Genomic DNA, 25,519 nt, shown 5'->3' on the forward strand with positions numbered 1-25,519 from the left:
GGGGGGAGTGGTTTGGGTTTTTTCTTCCTGTTTTTTTTTCTGCACACGTTACATCTCACCTTTGATTCGCAGATTGTCCCAGCACTCCTGATACTCCAAATAGCGATCCTCGGTTTTCTACTAACAACAGATTGATGGCCTTAAAGAAGCAATTGGATATAGAACTGAAGGTAAAACAGGGAGCAGAAAATATGATACAGATGTACTCAAATGGCTCTTCAAAGGTAAGAATTTGGAATGCTTGAAGAACATGAAATAACTGGATTTTCGTACTGCTGTAGTGTGACTGTACAATGTATAAACATTATGCAAATTCAGTATTTTTAGATTGGAGTACATTTCTGTTAAATAGTTACATCAGAGCTGCTACAAATTACCATTTTCTGTTGTGGTTTGATACCCACTGAAGTGATTGTTTTATCAGTTTGTGCACATGCAGTTCAACCTAAATAACAAATCCGGCTTACTAAATTTAGTACATCTAGTAATCTTTGGCCATGTGTGATTCCCTTAGCAGCAAAGCTTGGTATAACACTGGCTGGAGTCTGATGCTTTTCCTACCTCCGCTCAAAAAAACCCCTCAGTTAGTTTAAAATTGTAACGTGCACAATAATTACAAAAAAGATAGCATTGCAAAGTATGCTTCTGAAATGGTCATCTAGTTGTAGTTAGCACTAAAAAGATTTTTTTAATGGAAGTGTGGTAATCTAGAGGTAGCATCTGATAGTGAAATTAAAAATAAATCCACACTTATTCCTATATCTGAATTTTAAATCCTTGCGCTCGCTCTCTTGATAGCACCAGAATTTTTCCAAGGAGGTGGAGGGAAAGTGTCTGCTAACCTCTAAATGAGTTTGACATATTACATATTCCTTACTATGTAATAAAATTCATCATACCCTAAGAATCCCCTAACTCTAGTGAAAGACAAGCCAAACCTTTTAAATGAAAGAAAACAAACCAAAACAAAAACATTGACAAAAAAAGCCGCAGAAACCAACAAAAAAGGGGCTGCAACACATGTTTTATTAGGGAGTCACAGTTCTCAAATGAGAAAAAAGGGAGAGGAAGATCCTCTACTTATCTGCCCCTTCACCTTTCATTTGTTACTCATTAGCTGTTCTTTTCATTTACTAAGTCATTAAGGAGATGAATTCCCAAACTAAGGCGAAACACAAGAATAAATCTCACAAGTAGTATGTAGTGGCTTGGTTATATGTTTTTGTGTCCAGACAGTAGTAAGTAAAATAGAAATGTTTTAAGATTTTAACTGAGGCAGCACCTAACTAGATCAGTGAACTTACTAAAAAGAAGTGTTTGGCTTGAAGAGTAGGCATCTGTGAATTATGTTATAACCGATTCTAATCCGAGTGTTGGAAAGGAATTTCACTTTTCTGAGTGAATTTGTGCTAAGGGTTGGTGGAGAGGCAGATCACTTTGTATCTGCCTACTGTATGACTTCCTTATACCTTGAAAAAATGGCAGTGAATGCTGCTTTCTCCCAGAAAATGAGTTTAGATTAGATGGACCATAGGTGCCATCAAGTTCCTTCTGTCCCAGGTAGCCTTATCTGAAAATGACCTGTAACATACTAGCTTGGGGCAAATGGAAGAAATACCTGGAGTGCACATTATGACTAAGGGCCTGGGAATGCTGTCCATGCACCACAGTCCCTCAACTCCTGGAAAACCTTGGAGTCTACATCCTCTCAGGCCATATACTTAACATCAGGTACACTTAAAACTAATGATCCGCTGACCCAAATGGATCAAAAGACATACATGAATTAAGTTTCTAATAAACCCTCGGTAAGTAACCTTATAACAGGCTGGAAAAACTTAACTAAACACTTGGGCTGTAACATTAGACATTGTTAGCAGGCTTGGATCAGACTAGGTAGAGAGGATAAATTCTACCTTGCTTTATGATTGAGGCATGTAATTAAAATTTATGATTGAATCTTGAATTTGCAATTGGTAAATGCTTAAGTCAGCCTACCAAATTGGGGTTATATAGTATTTGGGCTGGAGAGAGCAAGCTGGAAAGCACAAAAGCATTGCCAGCCACTTCAGCAAACAGGATGGAAATGGTGCGTATTCATTCTCTCATTTTTGTAATGCTCAGTAGTGAGTTAGTGTGGCAGGTTTGAACCGTAGACTTGAGCATGCTGATAATGTTTTAAAAAGCAGAGCTTGAAAAGAACCCAGTGTCTGGATGAGGTGGGCAAAGGGGGTAGAAAATTACAAGTTTGAATACAACCCCAGTAATCCAGCAGTTCTTTAAAAAGTAGTTGCAGGACCCTCTTTAAACATATTAAACTCATTTGTGACCTTTTATTCAAGTGTACAATATGATCTAATTTCAAATCTGTTGTATTATTTTCAGACCTAAATTTAATGGAGGGAGGTCATAATTTATTTTCTAAAAATGAAAAAGCAGTCTGTTAATAAACCCGTCATCTCATGGGAAGCTTTTCCCTTTGTACTTACTCTACTTGCTTCAGTAACATTCAGCTCAACCTATTTGTACTTAAACATTTCTGAGATAGGTCATCTTTTCTTGGATATATGTGGGTTCCCTGAGATCCCCTGACAGCTTTGCAGATCAGCTTCACGGGCACTGCCAGTTCTGTACTCAGAAGATGCATTGAAATACTTTGTATTCAGCCTCCAACACTAAAAGAGCTGCTCAGTGTTACACATACATTTTGATTCTGAAGATGAGATCTTCTGTCTCTTGAAAACATAAGGATATCTCTATAATCCTGAATTGCCTCCGTTCTACACGTTGAAGGGTCATTGTGGCCCCTGAGCAAGCAAATCCATTGCAGTAAGAGGCTATGAGGGATAATCAAGAGCAGCAAGATGAAAAATGAGATAAAAGTAAAGATACAGACAAAGAAACACTGAGTATTTATACATCAGAATGATGTGTGGATAAGGTTTAATACAGGATTCCAGACTTGCTTGTAATCTGTTGCTTAAATCCTATGCTCTTCTAAAGAGTGGTTCTTTTAAAAATTCACATTTGTACTTGAGAAGGCACCGATTTAGGAAATTCCGTGTTATCATTAGCTCATTGGATAGCTAACATGGAATCTTAAAATATGAAAACTAGTGGTATCTCTCTGAAATGTTGATCTGTATTAAAATTTAAAAGCAAGAGTTCTGAGCTTATGGTGTGCAGAGGGGGCACAATTTCTTCCCGTACAACCAAAGTCTTTTTATGTGTAGATCTTGGTCTATCTACCCTGCAGAACATAGGGCAGCATTAAAATATCTGAGTGAGTAATATGTTAGGTGCAAGGTCACAGAGGAGCTCTATGAAGGTAAATTTCTCAGCATACAAATTTTTCTCACCGTATGCTTCATGGTGCCAGTATTTCTAGCTCTGGATATGTGCTTCACTGCAGTTCTTTGTCTTGGTTGTGGCAAGGGGAAGAATTTAATTTCTTTAACTTCTTAAATAATTGATAACTTCATTATAAAATTAAAAATACAAGTATATACCATGTCCATGGGAAAGTAACTTATTAATGAGGTTATTGAGTGACTACAAAATGAGTTAACCAAAATACCCTTTGGGCTATAACAAGGGTGATACTCATCTGCACTGACTGCTATTAATTACTGTGATTGATTGGTACTGCACGGACAGGACAAATAGAGTGCCTTAAATTTTCTTACTTTTTTTTTTTCTTTTTCTTACTGCAAGTCAGATCACCTTTAAGTTATCTGGTAATTTCCAGAGTGTACAGGGAGAGCCACATGGCAGCCCATAGGAGTTCATGCAAGTTCATTTTCAGGAATGTTCTCTTCTAAACGGCTTCTTGTGATACTGCTTTTGAAAACAAAAATTGGTTATCTTAGTTTATTTAGATAAAAAAGTACTGTACTCAAGCTACTGATGAAATAGCTAATGAAGTAGCCATGGTTTGTTATGTATTTACTAATGCAAAAAATCTTCAGCTCTGATTTGTTCAGGAAAATGTACTGCAGACTTATTTGTAATGTGCTACGTAAGCAACTTCATCTTTCTAGTTTCAATATGGAAGATCAGCTCAGATTAACTAGTACAATTACTTTTATATGGGCTTAGTCTAGCAAATTTGTCTATTACAAGAGTTCTTAGCATACTTGGAAGATTTGAGTCATTCTACATAATGTTGGGGGTATTTTACACTTAATATCTTGTCCTTTCTTTAGTATCAGCTTACAAAACATTAATTTACACATGTAATGTTTCTAGATCGTGTCTCCTTAATTCAGCTTGAAACACATACAGTTTCCATGGGAGTGGCTTACAGTCTTTAATCAACCAGTGCCTCTGTCCTGACTTGATTTCCATTAATATCCTTATGTGCTTAGGTGAATTGGTCTGCTATACCAAATGAAATACATAGATTTAGTTCTTGTTCCTAAGTATGTATGTTTTGAAATTTTCAATGTGTTTTATTCCATGAAGGAGTTTATGATTTAAACTTGTCTGTTTGTTCTAATAGGATCGAAAACTTCTTGCCACAGCTCAGCAGATGCTTCAGGACAGCAAGACAAAAATAGAAGTTATAAGGATGCAGATTCTTCAGGCAGTCCAGACCAATGAATTGGCTTTTGATAATGGTGATGGTGTAGAAAGGAAATATGAATCAATTATGTCAGAATGTCTTGTAGATATGTACCCATATGCACACAGAGATACCATAAATTTCTAGTAGGAATGTTTGACAAAGCTTGGATGAACCAAAAATAATCAGAGACTAGGCAAAACTTTGTGTTGGGGTGCCAAATACATCTGACTTGAAGGAAAATACCTTCAACTTAATCTCTTTTCATCATCCTTTTTATGCCTTCTGCAGTCCATTTTTGCTTTGTGGTTTCCTTCCCTCCTCATTCATGCTTTATTTTGTCGTAACAGTAATTTTCTTTAAAGCATATTATCTTTTCACAATCCTAAATAAAAAATCTGATGCAGGTACAAAGCCTGCTTGTCATACTTAAATAGGTTGACCTTATTATTACTAATGGGTGCACAGATGGAGGAGAATTTTTCTTGTCTTGATGGGTATTTAGGATAGATCTGAGTGCTAAACAACTACTTTTAAAGCAACAAAAAAGTGTTTTTAAAGCAACCTGATTGAAATACTCATGCTGCATTTCAGAAATAGTTTTAAACTTACATTTCCTTGGAAGTCTTCAAAGAATAAAAAACATTTACCTCTGAGTTCTAATAACTTGATTGTACTAGACACTTGTGGGCATATCGGTACATCTCTAAGTCTTGAAATTTATTCATGTGCATTTCTGAAGCTGTATGACAATGTCAGGGCCTGCATGTATCCTAGATAATGAAAAATGTGTGTGTTTGTGTTTGTTGGTGTGTGAGGTGTTTGATTTTTCTGTGTTTGTTTTTACACACCCAATTTCAACACCTCATTTTAGTACATGGATTATGTATATAATTTGTTTAAAAGAAAAAGGTATTCAAGCTAGAAAGGGCTTTTAAATGCCTTTTTGTGTTTCTACTGCTCTTAGAGCTTTAAACAGAAAGAAATATATCCAGGAAATTTTCTTTTTGGGAAATCTAAAGACTGTAAGATGTGGACATTAGAATGGTTTACCCAAAGCATTTGGGGAAGGCAGTGTGCAGGATCTCTTACATTCTCTGTGCTGACAGAAGCCAGAATCCCAGAGGCAGGGGGATTATCAGAAGCTGAGCAGGGATCTACTTGGCTACAGAGTAGTTTAAAAAATAAGCCCTCACGGTGTAATTCGGAAGTGTTGAAGTCTCAAAACCTCCTTGCCAATTGAATATTTGGGAGATTTGGTTCTTGTCCCTTAACTTCCCTGAAGACATGTTCTTTCTCGTGTGTCCTCTAGCAATTATAGCTCTTCAAGCAGTAGGATCTGTTTATTGAATTGAGGCCCTGATCAGTTATTTCTTCATTCAAATGCAGATGCTTAAAATGTTACTGTTGCTTTTATGACATACTTGGGGCTTCTCTTTGGACTGCCAAATATGCATCTCTCTCTTTTATTTCTTTTTCTTCTCCCCTCTGTTTACGTGGGGGGGGGTGTTAATATTCAGGAAATTAAACCTGAGTGTTGTCTTCACTGAAGTTTGTTTGTTTGTATCTCTTTGCAGCAAAACCTGTGATAAGCCCTCTTGAACTGCGAATGGAAGAATTACGGCACCATTTTAGGATAGAGTATGCTGTAGCAGAAGGTGCAAAAAATGTGATGAAATTGCTTGGATCTGGGAAAGTTACTGACAGAAAGGCACTTTCAGAAGTAATTTATGTCATTACAATTTCTGATAGTTTGCTTTAAAGGTTCTTTCAAGAAAAAAAAATTGAAATATTTCAAATTTTTGTCTTATTTTAAAAAGGCACAAGCAAGGTTTAATGAATCAAGCCAGAAGCTGGACCTCTTGAAGTATTCACTGGAACAGAGATTGAATGAACTTCCTAAAAACCATCCCAAAAGCAGTATTATTATAGAGGAGCTTTCATTAGTCTCTTCACCCACATTAAGTCCTCGTCAGAGTGTGATATCTACTCAAAACCAGTACAGTACACTGTCCAAACCAGCAGCTTTAACAGGTATGATTTATGGAGCTTTTTTCTTTTTTTAATCTTAATTAATGGTTTAAAACAAGTCTTTAATGCCAACTGTATTTCTTTCTGGACATACTTAATTGTTGTTCTTTTCCTAGACAAAGGCATTTAGAATTTCCAAGTGTCTGTGCACTGCAAAAAAATGCAGATAAGTTTCTATGATTTATTTGTTGACCTTTTTATAATCCTGTTGAAAAAGTGAAGTTCTGGCCTTAAATTAGCTCACTGTGGAATGATATTGCTCGCATTTACCTAATGCCTTTTGTCTTTAGATTATCAAGCACTTTAAAAGGTGCATAAGTATCATTATCCCCATTTTACAGATGGGGAAACTAAGTTGCAGAAGGGTTAAGTGAATTGCCCTGGTCATACAACAAGTAGGTGGCAGAGCTGGAAATAGGCATCCAGCTTTTCTAACACAGTTCCTGTTTTACCCCCTGAACTTCACTGGATTTCTGGAAGGTGAGATTTATGCAACCAAAACATGCATTTTATTTGTATTCCAAAGAAAGAGATCCTAACAAACATGCATGGAACCCTTGAACACTCTGTTGGTGTTGTTTGTTCTCCTGTTGAATAAACATGGAGGCAATTTTTTTTTAAGAGACTTAGCCTACCTACTGTAAAGGACCAGTAAATTTATTTATAAGACTTAGGAACTTCTCATAGTTTGGGTTCACCTGGTTGTCCTTCATTGGAAGTAAACTTTCAAGAGATGAACCGTACTTGAACAAAGGTCTTGAGCATTTGCCTCACAGTGTTGTTAAAGAAAAACATGCTTTTGACTACTTGGGATATGTTGCTTTATTAAATTTATTTAGTGAGTGGTCATAGAAGAATTGCTAGAACAGATAGGTTTGATTTCATGGTTTTTGTCCTCACACATTTTACATGTAACTATTAAGCCTACTATTAACAAAGTAAGTTTATTACAAAAAAAATCTGTAATTCAAAGGTTACTCTGGTTAGACTTCTATAACTGAAACCAGAATTTAGTTTTGAAGTACCGTGGGGTTATATTTTAAAACAAAAAGAGGAACTCTTCTGCTGAGCTGCAGTGATAATAATAAAATGGAGCAGGTCTGCTTGTCTTCCACTGTGGTTCATCAGGACTTCAGCCGAGAGTCCTTGTAAAGTTGTGTGGTAGGGGCAGCGTTTTTCATCAAATGAAATCTCAAATGATCAGTGACCATGGGCAGGAAGTATCATGCCTTGGGATTAAAACAGCTTTTTTTTTTCCTTTTCCTGTAATACCATAATCAAGAGTCAGATTCAATAGAGTGACAATTTCTCTTTAAATGTGATTTACTGGTACATATGAACAGGTTTTAATAGAAATTGTCAAAACAGAGCTACATGCTTTTGAAGTTCTTAATAGTTTCACTTTCATATTGACTACACAAAGAGCTTTTGTATTGAGCTGGATTTAAATGAACAGTGTCTTTGTGTTTTGCCTCTAATGCTTTGTGAAAAATAGAGCAGTGCTACTGTCATACTTCTTAACGTGCATCAACATAACTTTCTGATATAAAGCCATTCCTTATACAAGCTTATAGCTTTTCTGCTTATTAATTTCTTTTTTTTTTCTAAACAGAGTTTGGGAATGAAGTATTCTTTTACCTTTTAACCTGTTTCGGAAGCCAATAGCATCTCTTTGTCTTCATAGCCTAATGCTTAGCTGTCACTTACGGCTGTTAGTTTCCTACAGGTTGGGATTTCTTCTTGGACTGGTTTCTTGGTGTCTGTTCTGTGGGCTATGATGTTGCCAGATCATTTTTAGGTCAAGTCTCACTTAAGTTTCTGTTGCAAAGGAGTACTTTTAAGTTTCATGGTTAAGTACATTTGCTATTAAAAGAAGACTGCATTTCAGCAGTGCATTTCTCACTGACACTGTGATTATGAACTGGCTAATTTCACCACTTCTAGTAGTTAATTTTGTCAGTGTCAGTGGTGTCACAGTTTTACAGATGTTATCTTCTACAGGATGGAGTCAACCTACGGTTCTTTTAACCATCTGTGGTATTTAGATGTTTCTGTGCTGCTGGAGGAAACTCTTTTCAATTCGAACCGCAGCTTCTATACCTCATTTGGTTAAAGATGTAGAAGACCTGGAAGAGTACCTTCTTGAAGAGTAGCTTCTTGTCTCAGCTTTTATAAATCTAAATTCAGTAAAGTTGGAACAATTCAATGATTTTCAATTACGTACTAACTCAAATTTGACTTTAGCATGTAGCAGGCAAATGTGATTTCTGAGTGTATCTTAAACAACTTTGTAGTCTCAAAGTCAGTATGTTATTTTTATCCAATATTAATTAGTTATATAAAACTCATGAAAAATTGTTATTGTTCCATCCACAAGATCTATTGTTTTAATAAGAAATTCAAAATTTGTCAATCTTAAAAAGTGACATTGATTACAACTTAAACCCTAGCCAGTTAGGTTCTCAAGTGAAGAAAACAAAGATACCAGTTAGGTTCTCAAGTGAAGAAAACAAAGATACTAGAACAAAAACTTATCTTGTGTTAATTTGGTAAACGGTTGCTCTTTCTAGAAGGTTGAGTCCCACATATTTGACTTTTGATGCATTTATTTTCAGTATATATGTCTGTCTTGGATTTGTCTTTTGATTTCATCTGATATTTCTGTTATACCCTGTGGGGGTCAGAATGTGAGCTATTGCCATCAATCAATCATTAGTCATTCACTTGGTTTACTTAATAGCAGAAATCTTTGATAAATTGTTGTCTGTCATCTTCTAGGTACCCTGGAAGTTAGGCTAATGGGCTGCCAAGATATTTTGGAAAACGTCCCTGGTCGATCAAAAGCCACATCAATTACGTTACCTGGTTGGAGTCCAAATGAAGCCAGATCATCTTTCATAAGCAGACCCAGTAAAAGTAAAAGTGGAAGTAGTAGAAACCTTCTGAAAACTGATGACTTGTCCAGTTCAGTATACTCTTACTTCTCTTATTTTTATGGATACCTTTTATTTACATTTTCATGTGCATGATGTGTTCTGTAATTTAAAATATTAAATTGCTTCAAAGCTTTAAACTTACCTGTTTCTTCACCTGTCAAGCTGTTAATAAAAGCACAACCACACTATTATGCCCATAAGAATCAATTAAATATGAGATTACATTTTTAAGGGAAACTTACTAGAGATTTTTTTGTTTGTGGAAAATCCTCTTAAAGACTTAAGCTGAGTTTGTGTACTTTACTTTCAGATGAAGTCTGTGCTGTACTGAAGCTGGATAACACTGTGGTTGGTCAAACTAGCTGGAAACCAATTTCCAATCAGTCATGGGATCAGAAATTTACACTGGAACTAGACAGGGTAAAAATGTAGCCTGATTTCATTGACGTCTGTAGTTGATTTTTTTGATTAATTTGATGTTGCCTTTTTTTTTTTTTCCCCTGTTGCTGTCATTTTGTTCAAATTTCATACGTGCAAGTATTCCCATCCTTACCAGAATGAGCTACCTGGGGTTAAACCATTGTGCTGGGCCAGCATTCTAGAAATTGTACCTTTTCTGGCTTACAAGTTGATGTAATGTTTTTACCAAGATCAAACAATTAGCAGTTTTTTAGCCCATGGTAGATGGTTCTTACATTTTAATTTGGATTACCAGATTTTAGTTATTTATCAGTTAACTGTAAAAGCAGATAGGTACAGTTTGGTATTTTGGTAAAGCTTTGTCATAGAGTTTTTACAGTGCTTCTACAGAAGTGTTCTCGTGTAAAGCTGATCAGTTCTTCAGGAATAATAAATTCAATCATAGTTCTTTCTTACAACTTTAAATGTTACTTGAAGGACACAAGTATTGAATTGATACCCTTGAAGTAGAATTTATGTTATATAGGTTTAATCAAGCATTTGTTTTTTAGATATCTGATAGTCACAGCATTTTAAGGTACAAGGATTATTTTTTCCATCAGTGTTTAAAATAGACTGAAAATTAAACTATATTTTAGGAGCTTAAATGTTACCTCTAGTATATGTCTAAAACATATGACAAAAAAAAAAGCTACCTTCCTGTTTTTGCTTTTTCCCCGACGAGCCCCACCCCTCCAACCCCAAACCAGACTCCCTCTGTCTAGGAAGGAAGGAAGCAGCTTTAGAGCTGCAGGTAGAGAACTTCAGGTTCTGGTCAGGAGTAGTGCAGAAAAAACCGAGCAGCTGTGGAGCCCTGAAGCCTTGATTGTTCTCAGATTCAAACTAGAACTACTCAAAGCGTAGTAGCTGCTCACACCAGCCTAGTATGTGTCATGGTCTCTGTTTAAGAACTCAGCTTTTTGGTGCCAGAACAGGACCTTGCTCCTGCTGTTCATGACCACATATTTCATGTATTTGAAATGCACAATCCAAACCCCGTCATTTTTTAATCTCTTGCTTCTTCTTATTTCTTTTAAAACCTATCATAGCTATCACAGACAGTAAACTGATGCATCATTATGGAATTAAACTAGTAACATACAATGCTGCTGTTATATTGTATTGCAGGATTCTTCACATTTTGTGACAAGCTTTTGTAACAGGCATATAAGACAGCCTAAGAATATATAAATCCCACCTGCAAGATACAGTAGTAGTTCTTGTTAGTTTAAAGTTTTTGGCCCTGCTTCCAGACCGTGTTACAAAACCTGTATGTACTTTTAGAAATACTGTATAAAGTTTTGCATCATTGTGTGTACGCAGGTACTGAATTGTCTGCAGCCACGAAATGAAGTTGATACTTGTAAATAACATGGAAAACTACTAAAGCTGAGGATAAACTTTGTTGTCAGAGCTTGAGCTAAAATATCTTGAACAAGCAGTATTGTTAGACTGCTGGTGACTGCTTGTGACTCTCTCCTTTTACTCTCAGGGGAAATTTTACACTCGTACTTTTATTTGTACACTGGTGTTCACATCTGAACTGAATTGAAATGCCATGGTCATCCTTGTGAGAGCTTGTTAGTCTGGCTGGTTAAGCCCTGACAGTCCATTAAAGTAACAGCTCTGCATCTTGGTTGTTGGATCTTATGATTGTACAGTGGTAACTCTTGCAGAACAATTACTAATAAGTAATTTCCTGTGTATATGTTTCCTGTCATAGTCACGTGAATTAGAAATCTCAGTTTACTGGCGTGACTGGAGATCTTTGTGTGCAGTGAAGTTTCTGAGGTTGGAAGATTTCCTGGATAACCAAAGGCATGGCATGTGTCTCTATCTTGAACCCCAGGGCACTCTGTTTGCTGAGGTAAGAATGTTTCTTTGAAGCACTTGAATATAATTGCAAGTATTGTGTCGCAGAATAGTTTAAAAAGTTTTCCTTAAACTTTTAAGAATGCATTTGTTCTGAAAATTAAATTATAACGCACATTATTTGAACTGCAGGTTACATTTTTTAATCCAGTTATTGAAAGAAGACCAAAACTCCAGAGGCAGAAGAAAATTTTTTCGAAACAGCAAGGTGATTGTTTTATATAAACACGTAAAGCTTAGAAATTGTATAGATCTGTGATATTTTTTTATACAGTCTTAATGTTTGCCTGCGAATAAAGCTGTTGATAATGAAGGATTTGGCATTGCATTTAGAAATGTTTTGAATTAGAATTCCTTATTGCACATTAGCACTTAATTGTGAATAATTAGGAATTGCTAAATAATATGACAGATTTATTTTGTTCTTGATAAACTATAAATGGATTAATATTGGGGGGGTTTAGTTATTATTTGTGGTAATAAGTAAGGAAATTACTTGCACCCTGTTTTCTTTTTTCACAATATCTATAGGCAAAACATTTCTCAGAGCTCCTCAAATGAATATTAACATTGCCACTTGGGGAAGGCTGGTAAGAAGAGCCATTCCAACAGTGAATCACTCTGGCACCTTCAGCCCCCAAGCACCAGTGCCTGCGAGCGGGCCGGTGGTGGATGCCCAGCTCGCTGAACTGACCCTGCCAGCTGGGTACGTGATCTCTGCAGGGTTTAAGTGCTCTTAAGTGCAAGAGGTAACAGTGAGATGCTTCTGCCCTGAAGCAGAAGAACGTAACGTTTGTTGAATCTTTATTCTGCAAGGCTGCAGATCTTTCCATGTTTTAATTGTGGAGATCCATTTTATAGCTAGATCCACACACATAAGGTTTGGTTTAGAAGAGATCTACATCGATTAAAACGGTCTCTGCTGTACACTGAGGAGTTATTTATTTTCTTGTCAGTGACTCTCCTGTAGCCAAATTGGACTTTGAACTTGAGCCTGAGCCTCCACCTGCTCCACCCCGTGCATCTTCCCTTGGGGAAATATGTGAATCTTCCTCTGAGATAAAGGCTCCTGATGTGCCTTCTCAGGCAAGTAACTTTTAAGAATCTTTATAATGGATTTCTCCCTTATATATCAGCCTATGCTCCCTTAACTTCCACATACAGAACTGTCTCAACAGAATGCTCTGACTGCTCTTGGTGGCAAACTGTTACCATGGTTGGTGTGTTTAACTCTCCAAATCATTGGTTCCACCACAGGAAAAAAACAAAAGTCCAAAATCATTGGAGTATTCAGGATAAAATGGTTGTATTGAGAAAGAGCAGAATGACTGGAGCAGTAGGTTTCATCAGTCTGTTAAAAGCTTGTTTGTCTGTATCATCTGAAAGGTTGCCATTTTAGCCTAGGTAATGAGTGTATTAAGAATTTTACACACTTTATAGTAAACTTTCTATATTCATTTGCCTTCACAATCAGTTTTAAATTTTCTGATCTCTTGTTCTTCACAGGATGAAGTAACAACTTTTGATTTTGAAAATGGCAGAAATAGTATTGTCCCAAAACTCCAGCCTGAAATAATTTGTGAGCCTGATGCTCCCCATACAGACATGAAATACACCAACACCAGAGAACCTGAGGATAGAAGGTGAGACAGCAATGGGTTTGCTGTTGATCTGAATAATATTTCTTAAAGTTAATAAACGAGAAACTTTGTGATTTTTTTTTTTTTATTTACATAGATCACAACAAAGATTTCAGTTCAGTCTGAAGGATTTCAGATGTTGTGCTGTACTGGGCAGAGGACATTTTGGAAAGGTAAATGTCAAAAGGCTGTATCAAGTGTCAAGTCAATATCAAAAACTAGATGCAGCTCTTAAATTTCTCTCTTCTGTTTTAGGTGCTGTTGGCAGAGTACAAAAACACAAACGAGATGTTTGCTATTAAAGCCTTAAAGAAAGGAGATATTGTTGCTCGTGATGAAGTAGACAGGTCAGTTTGTGAAATGTGACATGTGGATTCCATAATTTGTTTTCTTTCTGCATGCAGCTCTTTCTGCTGTCAGCTCTACCAAGCAGCAGTTGAATTGAGTGGATGAGCAAAAGAAGTTGTCATTTCCCTGTGTAGTTGGCTGCTGCAGACATGTAGTCTTGTTCTGGAACAAGGGGAGAGCAGGGTAACCCAGGAATGCTGCTTTGGTTTAGTGCCCTTACCATGTCTGTACTACAGCTCTGACTTAAAGCTGGACCTGGTTTTGATCAGGTGCTCTTGCAATTATTTATTCTAATTACTGGTTCTGTAGATTTCCACCACGTTTCAGGACAACAGTGACTGTTTACTTGCAAAACCCCTGTGTTGCTTTTCTCATCCTGTAACATACTGTCATACTTTATCCATCATATTTTTCTCTGTGTATACTCCACTGTTGGGAGTGGAGTTTCAATCTTTTTGACCCAAAACTGAGAATTTTTTTTTTTTTTTTTAATTTGCTTGGAAGTGAACAGGCCTTTACAAAACTCTTTGTAGTTTTAGTGAAAGGTGTTTTTACAGCTGTTTAAGAGTGAGTATATTCATTTGCAGGAAGAAAGATAACTGTATTAACAATAAGCTAAAAATTAACCAGTTAGCTTAAGGAGAAATAATCAGGAATTACTATAGATAGATATTTATAATGTTGCCACTGGTTTTCTACTTTATGTATTATATACAATTAAAATGGATTGAAGTGAATGTCATATGATATCAATGCATAGTTAATGTGATCTGAGTATTTGGAAGGAAAATTATCAGGGCACAATTTTCATGGACTACTAGGTTTCCTCTTTTCATTTGGGGAAGCTAAATGTAACTTCACAGAAATCAACTTAATATGTGTGCAAGTATTAAAATCTCTCTCTTGGAATAAAAAAATCTTCTTACCTTCCCCTGAGGAACAGAGGAAAAAACATAAGGGGTAAAGTACCAGTAGTTTCTGAGAATCAAAAGCATTCAGCTTTAAATTGTTCCTGATTTTCTGTTTGCAGCTTGATGTGTGAAAAGCGAATATTTGAAACTGTGAATAGTGTAAGACATCCCTTCTTGGTGAACCTTTTTGCTTGTTTCCAAACCAAAGATCACGTTTGCTTTGTAATGGAATATGCTGCTGGCGGGGACCTGATGATGCACATTCATACTGATGTCTTCTCTGAACCAAGAGCAGTGTGAGTATCACCCCCCTTCAGTGGCACCAAGTGAAGGGCACTTTGTTCACTGGATAGGAACTGAGGTCTTTATCACCACATACCTCCATATTATGTCACTTCAGCCAATGCTGCTGAAGTTTTTAAGAGGGTTCGATATTCTAACTGATTTTGTTAGAAAACGACATGCAGATTTAATGTACCTGAATCTACATTGAATTCAAAATGTATATACAAATGTTAAATTTTTATAATTTGGGTTTTTTAAAATTACGTAACAAAGCTGAACAAGAAGTAAAATAGCAGACAAAGCTAAAAAAGGAGAGAATAAGCCTGTTTAGAAAACCTTCAATGCTCTGGCAATGGACACTACAGAAAATTTATCCTCCAGGCCAAGCAAATGTACTACAGTTTGAAGGCTGCAAGTTTAAGCACTTTTGCCATCTGGCTTTAAAACTCTGACCTCGTATAAAAGTAATCTGTACCCAAAAACAACAGTGGGTAATCTTCAAAGGATGGCTCATAAAAAAAATCAGTAGTAATGGACTTCACATTCTGAAAAGAAAGACTAAATTCCATTGAAATTTTAACTTTAATTTTTTTGACAGATTTTATGCTGCATGTGTGGTTCTTGGACTTCAGTATTTACATGAACACAAAATAGTGTATAGGTAAGTAGTCACTGGCCCATTTGCAACAGAGGAATGTCAGCTATTCTCAATAGTACTGAAGAAACATCAAGTGATGCAATTTTGTTCTCAAATGTTCATTTAGAGATTTGAAGTTGGATAACTTATTGCTGGACACAGAAGGCTTTGTGAAAATTGCTGACTTTGGTCTTTGCAAAGAAGGTAATGGCAGTTAAATTTTCTTTCTAGAGGAATTCCATAGTCTATCCTACTCTTGACTGTTCCTTGAAAGTTTTGGGCTGCCAGATGTGTATAGTGTCTATTTACCATGTGTCATTTGAAGGGAAAAAAATACATCTCTGATTGTGTCAATGTGGAGATAGAAGGAAGTTCCTTAGTGGGGAAGTATCGAGAGCACCTGAGCATTGCCCTATTCTTTTTGTATCTTTTTTGTCAGTTTTGAGCATCACCTGTTCTGATTCTTACTTCATAGCATCTCTGCTTTATTAAGAAGGCACACTGCTGCGTTTTACAAGTTAGAAGAAAAAGCATTAGGTTGTTTTTCTAATTCTAAACATGTTGACACTGTACAATGAAATCAAGTGCCATTATAATCCATCCCAAGCTCTTACTTTTTTACAAATTCATTATCTATTTTTCTAGCTCTGAAATAGTTGCAGCTCGAAGCATATGGAAATGATGTACAAAGAGAAATTGAGAAATTGAGAAATTATCCCAAAAGGGAAGCCTAGAAAGTTACTTTCAAGCATCTCACCACTGACCTTTTAAATAGCACATAAAATAGAGGTAGAAATTACAGTGTCTTTCTCAAACCCCATTGCGGGGGAAAAAGATCTGGCAAGGTCCATTTTCTTCTCCAGTTTGTATAGTCTGCCTTCCATATCTTTTCCTTTTGGGTAGCCTAAGAAGGAATTGGGTAAATTCAGTAGGTGTTCAAACATGACTGCTGTCCTCAATCTCCTAGGGCAAGTCCTGTGACTCTAGGTACAAAAGTTCTGTAAATGACAAAAGGAAATGAGAAGGAAAGCTCTGTGCTCCACTGACTGCTACAATAAATGGGTTTTTTGAGTTTTCTGCAGCACCTCCCCTTGTAGTGTCATCTTGTGGTGCTGATGTCCCAGACTGCGCCCCCCTGGCACATACACAGGGCTTATTTTGCTCAGAGTTGTTTCACTACACTTGATGTTTTACTTTACTATATGTAGTTTGCCACTTCAGAAGCACCCAGAGCAGGCATGTTTGACTAAACCATCGTGCTGCATTTGTTTCTACTACCTGGCAGTACCTTCTGCTTCTGCTTACAGAGCCTAAGATTGTTTGTGTCTTTCCACACAAAGGTAACTGGGCAACAGAGCTGTAACTGGAAGCTTAATTTGGCTCATTATATATAGTGAGGGATAGAGAAACTCAGAAAGAACCACATGGGCCAAAGGCATGGGAAGGTAGAATGGGGGAATGTTTTACTTCATTGGCCTGAGCCTTCAGGACACAGCCCCAGGATCTACAGTATCTGCTGAAGTTGCTCTGGAGAGAGGTTCTGCTTGGAGGAATAGGTTGTGGAGTGGCAGAAAATACTGCTCACTTTTCATTATCTGTAACTTTTCAGGAATGGGATTTGGAGACAGAACAAGCACATTCTGTGGCACACCGGAATTTCTGGCTCCTGAGGTGCTGACAGAAACTTCCTATACAAGAGCTGTAGACTGGTGGGGTCTTGGTGTTCTTATCTATGAGATGCTAGTGGGTGAGGTAAGTTCTAGTAAGGTACAGTGGAGTCATAAAACTAAGAACTGTTTAAAAGGTTACAAAACTCAAGATACCAGCCTGTCAACATTGAATATGCCCTGTCACAGACTTAACCTCTAGATTTTTGTTTTATTTTTAATTACATCATTATGTCTTAAATCAAATTACAGTAATGGCACATAACCATCCGTGTCTCTAAGCAAGAACATAGTACATCTATGCATCTAGTTTTGAGGACCTCAGTTTCCAGGACATACCTGTTATCATCAAATTTGGATGTGTACAGCGGTACTGCTTTCAAATGCTTTTGGGAAAAATAAACGTCTTCACTTCCATTCAAGGTACAGGAGTTAACTTTAACACATAAAACTGGATAGCAGTGAAAGACTGTGCCAAACACACTAAAATAGAAAGTCCCAGTTCCACGTAAATAGGCTGGTATAAATAAAATTGAGAAGTTATTTACCACTGCAGATACTGCTTTACCTTCTGGTCCATTGTGTTACAGTATTTCCCAGATGGCACAGTGAGAGCTCATGTGCTAAAAACTGGAGAAAAACTCATCATTTTGTTCTCTTTCAAAAAATATGACCATTCAACTTACTTTCACTTCCTTTCAGGTAAAAAAAGGACAAAAAGCTTGTACAGTGTCACCTACATCTGTCAGGCCACTTCAAAATAGTTTGAAAACCCTTGAGCTGTAACATGTCAAAGATATTACAAAAACAAATTGGTCTTGATAATGCTACTTGTGAATGGCAGCTCTCCCAAAGAAGAGCTGATACTTTCCACGTTCCCCATACACCCTGTGTCAGACTTCAAAGCAGACCACGGTTTTAGGTGTTCCTACTTCTAAAAGCACATTTTTAAAGCACGGTCCTTCAGTAAGAATCAAGGGATAATACCAAGTTGCCTTTTCTCTCTTCCTTATGGAAAGCTATGTCTCTGTTTCTGGGAAGGAAAACTTCATTTCAGGGTGTCTAATTCCAAGCATTCAGCTTAGTATATGTTGTTTTCAATTATAAGTGATTTCTAAGCCTGTTTATAGCATTTTTTTTATTAATTTCATTATAGTCTCCCTTCCCTGGAGATGATGAAGAAGAGGTGTTTGACAGCATTGTAAATGATGAAGTAAGATATCCACGATTTCTGTCTACAGAAGCCATCTCAATAATGAGACGGGTAAGAACATAATCATAATATTATAGTATCCCACTCTTGTCCTGTTTTCTCTCCAACAATTACATTTATGAGGAAGAAAATACTTAAGAAACATTTGCTTGGTATATTTTTTCTGCAATTAAATTTCAGACTTGCTTCATTTATGCTGTGCCATGCTGCCTATCACCTTAAATGAAAATTGTTGATGCCATTCCACTTTATTCAGGAGCATTTTTTTCTTTTTAATATGTAAAACACTTAAGGCTTGATTTTTGTCTCTGAACTATGTTTCCAAGTTGTATAGAAGCAGAAAACTTCAGCTGTCTTTTCCTAGCTGAACACTGCTGCATTGACCTGTTTGGTAGATTAACATTGTCACATGCATATTTTAATTCAAAGACTTCTAAATCTTTTTGGTTTTATTCCAACTGGGGCAGGGAACACCCTACACATGGCATCTGCAGTCAAATTCTTGGCAAGCAACAGCTGATTTTGTCTATGATTGTTATTAGTGCTGTTCTTAGTGCGATGCCTCTGCTTATCAAAAGGAGATGGTGGAACCTGTCTGAGTTAGAACCTCATCACAGCTCATAGAAAAGCAACTACTGGAGGGTAGTTCCAAAGCCTTTGGAATCAATCCTCTCCACCAAAATGTCTGATGCTGAGTATCAGTCTAGCACCCAATTCAGCAATGTGCTGCAGCACAGTAACTACCATGACATAAGTTATTTAAGTAACAGCATAAATATTCTATAACTGAGAGTGTGTTTGCCTAGAGAAAGAAGGCAGAATACAGTTTTAAGGCAGTACCTGGGGAAGGCATTTCTACTGTGAAAATTATGATGCCAATATCCACACAGTCTGCTACACTGCACTCAAAATATGTGTACTGTGATCTTTGTACTTGCACTTTAGTAGTTGTGCTGTTTCCATCAGAGAAATTTGTACATAACACAGTAGACATTATTTTTTGATGGCTACATCATGAATATCCACCTGCCCTGCTGCTGGGCACTGCCTGGAACAGGGGACTGCTCACAGCAGCACAATTCACAAGTGGGAACATCAAACTCCTGGAGTTAACTAGAAAGCCTTTCCTTTGCCCGAGTGTGTGAAGCAGCATTGAACCCTCTCTTGGTAAATCAACTGCTGTGAAATAGCTGAGCGCTAGAGACAGCAGGGTAGTTCTCTTCTGAGCCCTGCAAGAACGACTGGCTTACGTAAATCTGTGCCAGCAGCAGCAAAAAGCACAATTCTGCATAGTCCCTGTGCTGAGCACTTGCCCCACACAGCCTCTGGTACCAAGACCTGGCAGCACAGGTCTGCAGGGAGGCAGAGGAGTCTGCTCTGTAGCTGTTGTGGCTCGGCTGTGGGTGGAACTGTGCTGGCAGGTTGAAAGAGCACTGCTGAAAGATAAAGCTTTGTCCCTTTCTTTGAGGCCAAGCATTTTCCATAGATCGGGTAGTATGAATTTCACTGTCCACCTAATCTTGGTGTTGGCTCTTATTCATCCTCCCTCCTACCTCCTTCCCCTGAATTTCTCTGCTGAAACCTTGCATGTTTTGTCAGCTGCTGCGTAGAAATCCAGAGCGGCGTCTTGGAGCTGGAGAGAAAGATGCTGAGGATGTGAAAAAGCATCACTTTTTCAGAGTGAGTACAAACTAATAGTATTTCTAAGGACATGAAGGAGTAGAGATGGGAAACTAAACATCAATTCCTTTATTTTACAGCAAATAGATTGGAATGCTTTACTGGCCAAGAAAGTGAAGCCTCCTTTTGTACCCACCATTAGAGGACGAGAAGACGTTAGTAATTTTGATGATGAATTTACCTCTGAAGCACCTATCCTCACTCCACCTCGGGAACCAAGGATACTTTCAGAAGAAGAGCAGGAAATGTTCAGAGATTTTGATTACATTGCTGATTGGTGTTAACTTCCAGACACTGTGAACCCCCAGCTGACTGGCTCACAAGAATGCCTCTCTCGGAAGAATACCGACCCTTCAATTGCTCTCTGTGCCACCTGTAGCTTCTGGTTTTTTTTTAAATCACATGAAGATCCTTTTAAGTACTGTTTTAACACTCTTGTGAAGAGTGGCCTCTTTGTATATTGTTTTTTTATCTGAGCACTGGAAAGCAGGTCTATGGCGTTCATAAGCTGAGTTGGTGAACCCAGGCTGTATTGAGCTTCTCGCACACGGGCACACGTGGATCTGTACAGTCTCTCTCGCTCTTCCACAGCAGATAACATCACTTTTTAAAGTATCTGCCTTAAGTGGGAAAAGCAGACTTTGAGCTAGGTAATCTCCACTCAGCCACATTGGAGTAAGTTGGGATACTGGTGACACTCACACAGAACACGGTTCTAGTCTGAGAAGGCAAATGATTTCAGCTAAATATTGTGCAGTCTATAAAACTACACATTTCTATGTACACCTTCATCTTGTGTTCTTAAAATAATGGTATTGAGAACAGATATGCCTTGTTTTGTAAATTTTCTATGGTATTTATTAGGAAAAATGTTAAATGCCTTGCCTTTGAGATAACAACTGTGTAAGTGCTTCCATTACAAAGAAAAATCCAGAAAAATCCGGAAAGTTTACCAAAGTCACTTGCCAAACAGTTTTGCCTTCAAGCTTCTTAAGCACGGCTTAAGCCCCTGGTTGGTATGAGGAATGTAACAAGGACATTGCTCAGTGCAAGCCCAGAGCGAAGCATCCGTGTGGCCCCAGCCCGGCCACTCCTGCATCGGCCTCCTGCCTTCCCCAGCCCCGAGGGGCAGAGGAGTTACCCAGTCCTTATCTAACCACCTCCATCATCCTCTGTCTGTCCTACCATGGCATTTAGAAAACATAAGGATTTTCAGTGTATACATGTGAACATGTATATTTGGAAGTTGTAATGTATTCTTACCTCTAGGCAAGTAACTTAATTGTACCACTTCATCAATATTTCACGGTGGCAAAAAAATGTATCCATGTAGGCCACTGACCTCCAGCCCCTGAATTGGCAGTTACTGAGAGTAAAAAGCAATACCTTGTAACAGAATGTATAAATATTTTTGATAAAAACAAGTGTATATTTTATAAACCCCTTAACACTAAAAGCTGTACCTCAAAAGTTGAAAAATAATTTTGACCAGACACTGTGTGTATTTGTAAACCAAGACCTTCTTTTGGCATCTGCTGTTCTGGGGGCAAACATTAATTCTTGGAAAATAAATTTCCCACATAGTCCTTATCTCTAGCACCATTCAGCACTAACCTCACAGGTTCATCGGGGCCAGGAGTTTGCTGTTCATGGTCTAAGGCAGTGAGAATCAGCACTCAAATTATTAAAGAACTGGTAATTTTATTAATTCAAAGAAGAAACACAAACCACTGGAGTGTGCAATGCCAAGGTGGTGGTTTAAAATCATGATGCTGGACAGACCTGCAGGGGCAGGCAGGGGAGAGGCTTAAGGGAGAAAAAAAATAATGGTTAATAGGTCTAAATCAGGCAAGTCCCCCACAGGAAGGAGGCAGGCACCTTCCCCAGTGCTGCAGACATGTTGGGCAAAACGAGTCAACTCCTCAGCACTCAACTCATTGTTTCCAGGTTCTAATTAATAAGAAACAAATTATGTTCCTGTATCAGGCTGAAACCAATACTTTTGAGGTACAGTCAGCTCGCCCTTTTTTGGTTCCCAAAAATATATATATATATATATAAGCATCGAACAGGGTGCTTAACACTTATGAAAGTATCCTCAAACATACTTTTTTGTAACTACATCTTGTACAGAAATCTTTTTTTTAATCTAAGCAAATCACTAAAAAAAAAAAAAATTAGAAAAAATTAGAGGGCAGGGTATGTTCACCCAGTTAAGATGGAAAAAAGCACTAATTTTATCTCTGTAGTTTTTTAAATATTTTTAGGCAGATTAAGATTTAAACCCTAGATTGTAAATATATTTTGCTATACTTTATCTGTATGTGGCTGCTCAAGCACTTTGTAAGGAAATTAGGATATTTTAGAATGGTACACTATGCATTAAAATGAAATGTGCCTTTAACAAATGTCATTCTAAGTGTTTTGCAGTCATTAATATCACAAATTAAAGTTCTAAATAGAGTAATTTGTAAATTGTGTCGCAAACATGATTTTGCTGTTTCTTGAAGTAGCTGGTCATGTTTTCTCCACAGGTAACTTCAGAAAAAAAACTTACAATCAGGAGGTGACCCAAATCTCTTGGTAATAGTTCAGTGTGCTTCCATTCTTAAAAAAAAAAAATCAAATTTACTAACTCCCTCTGACCATACCTTCTTTCTGAAGGAAGGCAGCCTCCTCTTGCTTGGAGCAGTCCTGAAGGCAGCAGAAGGCCACCTCAGTTGGAGTCTGGCCTGCTTGAATCAGCATTTTCCCCTTCATAGGCTTCTTCTGAGCGCTGTGACCCCCCCTCCTGAGTGCTGCACCATTACAGTCTCTTTCCTCCCCACCCTTACACAGCAAGCTCTGTAAACAAGCCAAAACCTATACCCAGCCCACAAGGAGCTTTTTCTTTAGGCAGAGGATGAAGCTTTCTTTTCTGAGTGCATTTAGAACAGAAATCTTAAGAGCAAAGTGGAATTTCATGAGGCCATTGCCCAGAGACACTTCATACCTACCTAAGCAATCATTCCAGAAAGGGCTGGTTCCAAACCAACAGTTTCAAGTATCTAGTCTGAACTGGACATGAATTAAAGTAGGAAGTGCTTGAAGATATTATGCCCTTGCACTTGTGTGTGGGGAATGCAACCCTTCAGCCCTCCTGCTTTCTCTGGGGCTGGCTGCTGAGCTGCCTCCCACAACTACAGCCAAGTGTTAGCAGAGAACCCAAAACGTGCCACCACCCCAAGTACAGCCAGTGCCTGCGGCACTTCTGGCTCTGCTCCTCAGGCAGCCTTTGCTGCCCCTGCCCCTGGTTGACACAAGCAGGTCATGAGCTAAAACAGCTGCGAGCAGCAGCTACCAAAGGGCGCATAACTGCCTAAAAATTAATTCAGAGCTGTACCCCTTTTTTGTTGAAATGCTTCACGTAACTGCAGTCTACTGGGACCAGTAGTAACTGTTTTTCAGAATATACCTGCCCCTTCAAGCATATTCCTAGTTCTGCCTCTTAGGGCTGCAACAGTTACTGCCATCTCCACACCACAGGAGATACAGCAACTGCTTTCCGAACTGCAGGGTCAAGCCAGGATAGCCTATCCTGCCTCCATCTGCTGCACTTCAGAGCACAGATGTGTTTAAATTCCTGTCCAGACAGCTTTTGCTGTATGCTACAATTTCAACTGCAAACACTCACCCCTCACCTGTCAAGTGCTCATGCACAGTGCCTGAAAGGATTTAAAATATAAGCATTATGGGAAATGAAAATTTCAGTCACTTTTAACCTTCATGTAGCAGATTTAACCCACTGATTATGCTGGAAAGCAACACTCAAAGCAACTTCCACCTTTGCACTTCAAGCTGTAACACTACATTAAAGGTCAGGCCTTGCCCATTCAAAGCATCCCACCATCTCCCACAGAGGAGGCAGATGGAGTAGCTCAGAGCAAGACAGGGAATGCCCAGGTAATAGAAAATGTTGCAACAAAGTCAAGGCAATACATCAGACACTTGAATACATGCCCTCCAAACTACCGAGCACACCACCTCCAACACCTGCACCCAAACCTTTCTGGCTGCAACCAACAGCTTCAGTGGTGTAACAGGACTGTATGACCTTTGTTATTTGTTTACAGAAAAAACGTTGAGCTGCCACATTTCAATTGTCTCTACTGGCAGAGGAGGATTAAAATTAAACCAGCAAGAAAACAGTGAGTGCTATTGACAATTACTGCCATAGTACTGGACACACAGCCTTCCCTCTGGACAGCTTTAGGACCAGGCATGCAGCAAGCTGACCCTCAGCTGTTCATTTGAGTGGTTAAACTGAATTTGCACCTGTGATACAAAAATGAACTCAGGAACCAGAAGTTAAGTGCATTTGTTGCTTTGCACACAAAGGGATACTGTCAGGAGGCATCTGGTGTTCAAAGCTCTTAGTCTGGGGAGGGCTAAACAACTTCAGGCCTTCCCTCAGCACCTGGCACATCATTTCAAACAGTCAAGGGCTCACTTAGAACACAATCACAGGCCAGCCAGACTGCAGGGTGGACTGGCAGGTCAGAACATTCAACAGAAACACACTAGAAATGCTTGGGATTGTACAAAGGAAGGTAAAAGGCATCATGAAGTTACCAGGAATTGAACGGAAGTGAGTCCTCATGCTTCTCTTTAGTTGCTTTGTCATCACATCAAAGAAGAAAAGCAGAGACATCAGTGAAAATCACGGACACTGGGCCAAGGATGCCACTAAACCTTTTGCAACCAGTTTGGAAATCTCCTGCAGCAGTTGTGCAAACCTTTGAACGGCTTGTCAGCTGCTTGCATTCTGGGTGCAGTCATCCATCCCCTACAGCTGCCTACAAATACTGGAACACACTAGAGATTAGAAGTTGTGCAGAAAGCGAGCATTTAAGCAGCCTTGTGACCAAGCCCGTGAGTATGAAGCTCACTCCACCATTCCATGGACTGCATTCCAGTTCTCAGCATGTACAACAGTACGTGCATGTCACATTGCAGTCATACCCACAAGATGGTGTTTTTGGAAAACAGTTTATTTGGGAATTACACAATATTTTAAATTTTCCAAAATACATCTTACTAGATCCCTACAAAAGAAATCTAAATAAGTACAACAATATGAAATTAAATTTGTTGCAACAGTCATTAAATATTTTCTTCCACTAGTATATACATACAAAATGCCACAATGAGCTCGTTTACCCTTGGAATGTGTGCTGCGCTCCAGCAGTTACGCTCCATCTCCATATCCTCCAGTTCCACAACATGAAGACTCAATA

The 25,519-nt window shown here is 38.2% G+C and overlaps 1 protein-coding gene across 2 annotated transcripts in view; it reads left to right on the forward strand.

Annotated features, from left to right (window-relative positions):
• PKN2 (protein kinase N2) overlaps positions 1–22,710 on the forward strand; it is a 54,778-nt gene extending 32,068 nt beyond the window's left edge. For both annotated transcript variants that reach the window (XM_032696880.1, XM_032696881.1), the window contains exons 3-22: positions 73–224; positions 4,502–4,619; positions 6,142–6,287; positions 6,385–6,598; positions 9,374–9,559; positions 9,842–9,951; positions 11,714–11,857; positions 11,995–12,070; positions 12,394–12,568; positions 12,819–12,948; positions 13,369–13,505; positions 13,600–13,675; positions 13,758–13,849; positions 14,881–15,057; positions 15,645–15,707; positions 15,811–15,887; positions 17,293–17,435; positions 18,507–18,614; positions 20,163–20,243; positions 20,324–22,710. In XM_032696880.1, coding sequence (XP_032552771.1) covers positions 73–224; positions 4,502–4,619; positions 6,142–6,287; positions 6,385–6,598; positions 9,374–9,559; positions 9,842–9,951; positions 11,714–11,857; positions 11,995–12,070; positions 12,394–12,568; positions 12,819–12,948; positions 13,369–13,505; positions 13,600–13,675; positions 13,758–13,849; positions 14,881–15,057; positions 15,645–15,707; positions 15,811–15,887; positions 17,293–17,435; positions 18,507–18,614; positions 20,163–20,243; positions 20,324–20,527 — 2,609 coding nt within the window. In that variant the 3' untranslated portion in view covers positions 20,528–22,710. The remainder of the gene's footprint in view (positions 1–72; positions 225–4,501; positions 4,620–6,141; positions 6,288–6,384; positions 6,599–9,373; positions 9,560–9,841; positions 9,952–11,713; positions 11,858–11,994; positions 12,071–12,393; positions 12,569–12,818; positions 12,949–13,368; positions 13,506–13,599; positions 13,676–13,757; positions 13,850–14,880; positions 15,058–15,644; positions 15,708–15,810; positions 15,888–17,292; positions 17,436–18,506; positions 18,615–20,162; positions 20,244–20,323) is intronic.
• The last annotated feature ends 2,809 nt before the right edge of the window (positions 22,711–25,519 follow it).

The sequence above is a fragment of the Chiroxiphia lanceolata genome, chromosome 9 (genome assembly GCF_009829145.1).
Source record: "Chiroxiphia lanceolata isolate bChiLan1 chromosome 9, bChiLan1.pri, whole genome shotgun sequence".
NCBI classification, from domain to species: domain Eukaryota; kingdom Metazoa; phylum Chordata; class Aves; order Passeriformes; family Pipridae; genus Chiroxiphia; species Chiroxiphia lanceolata.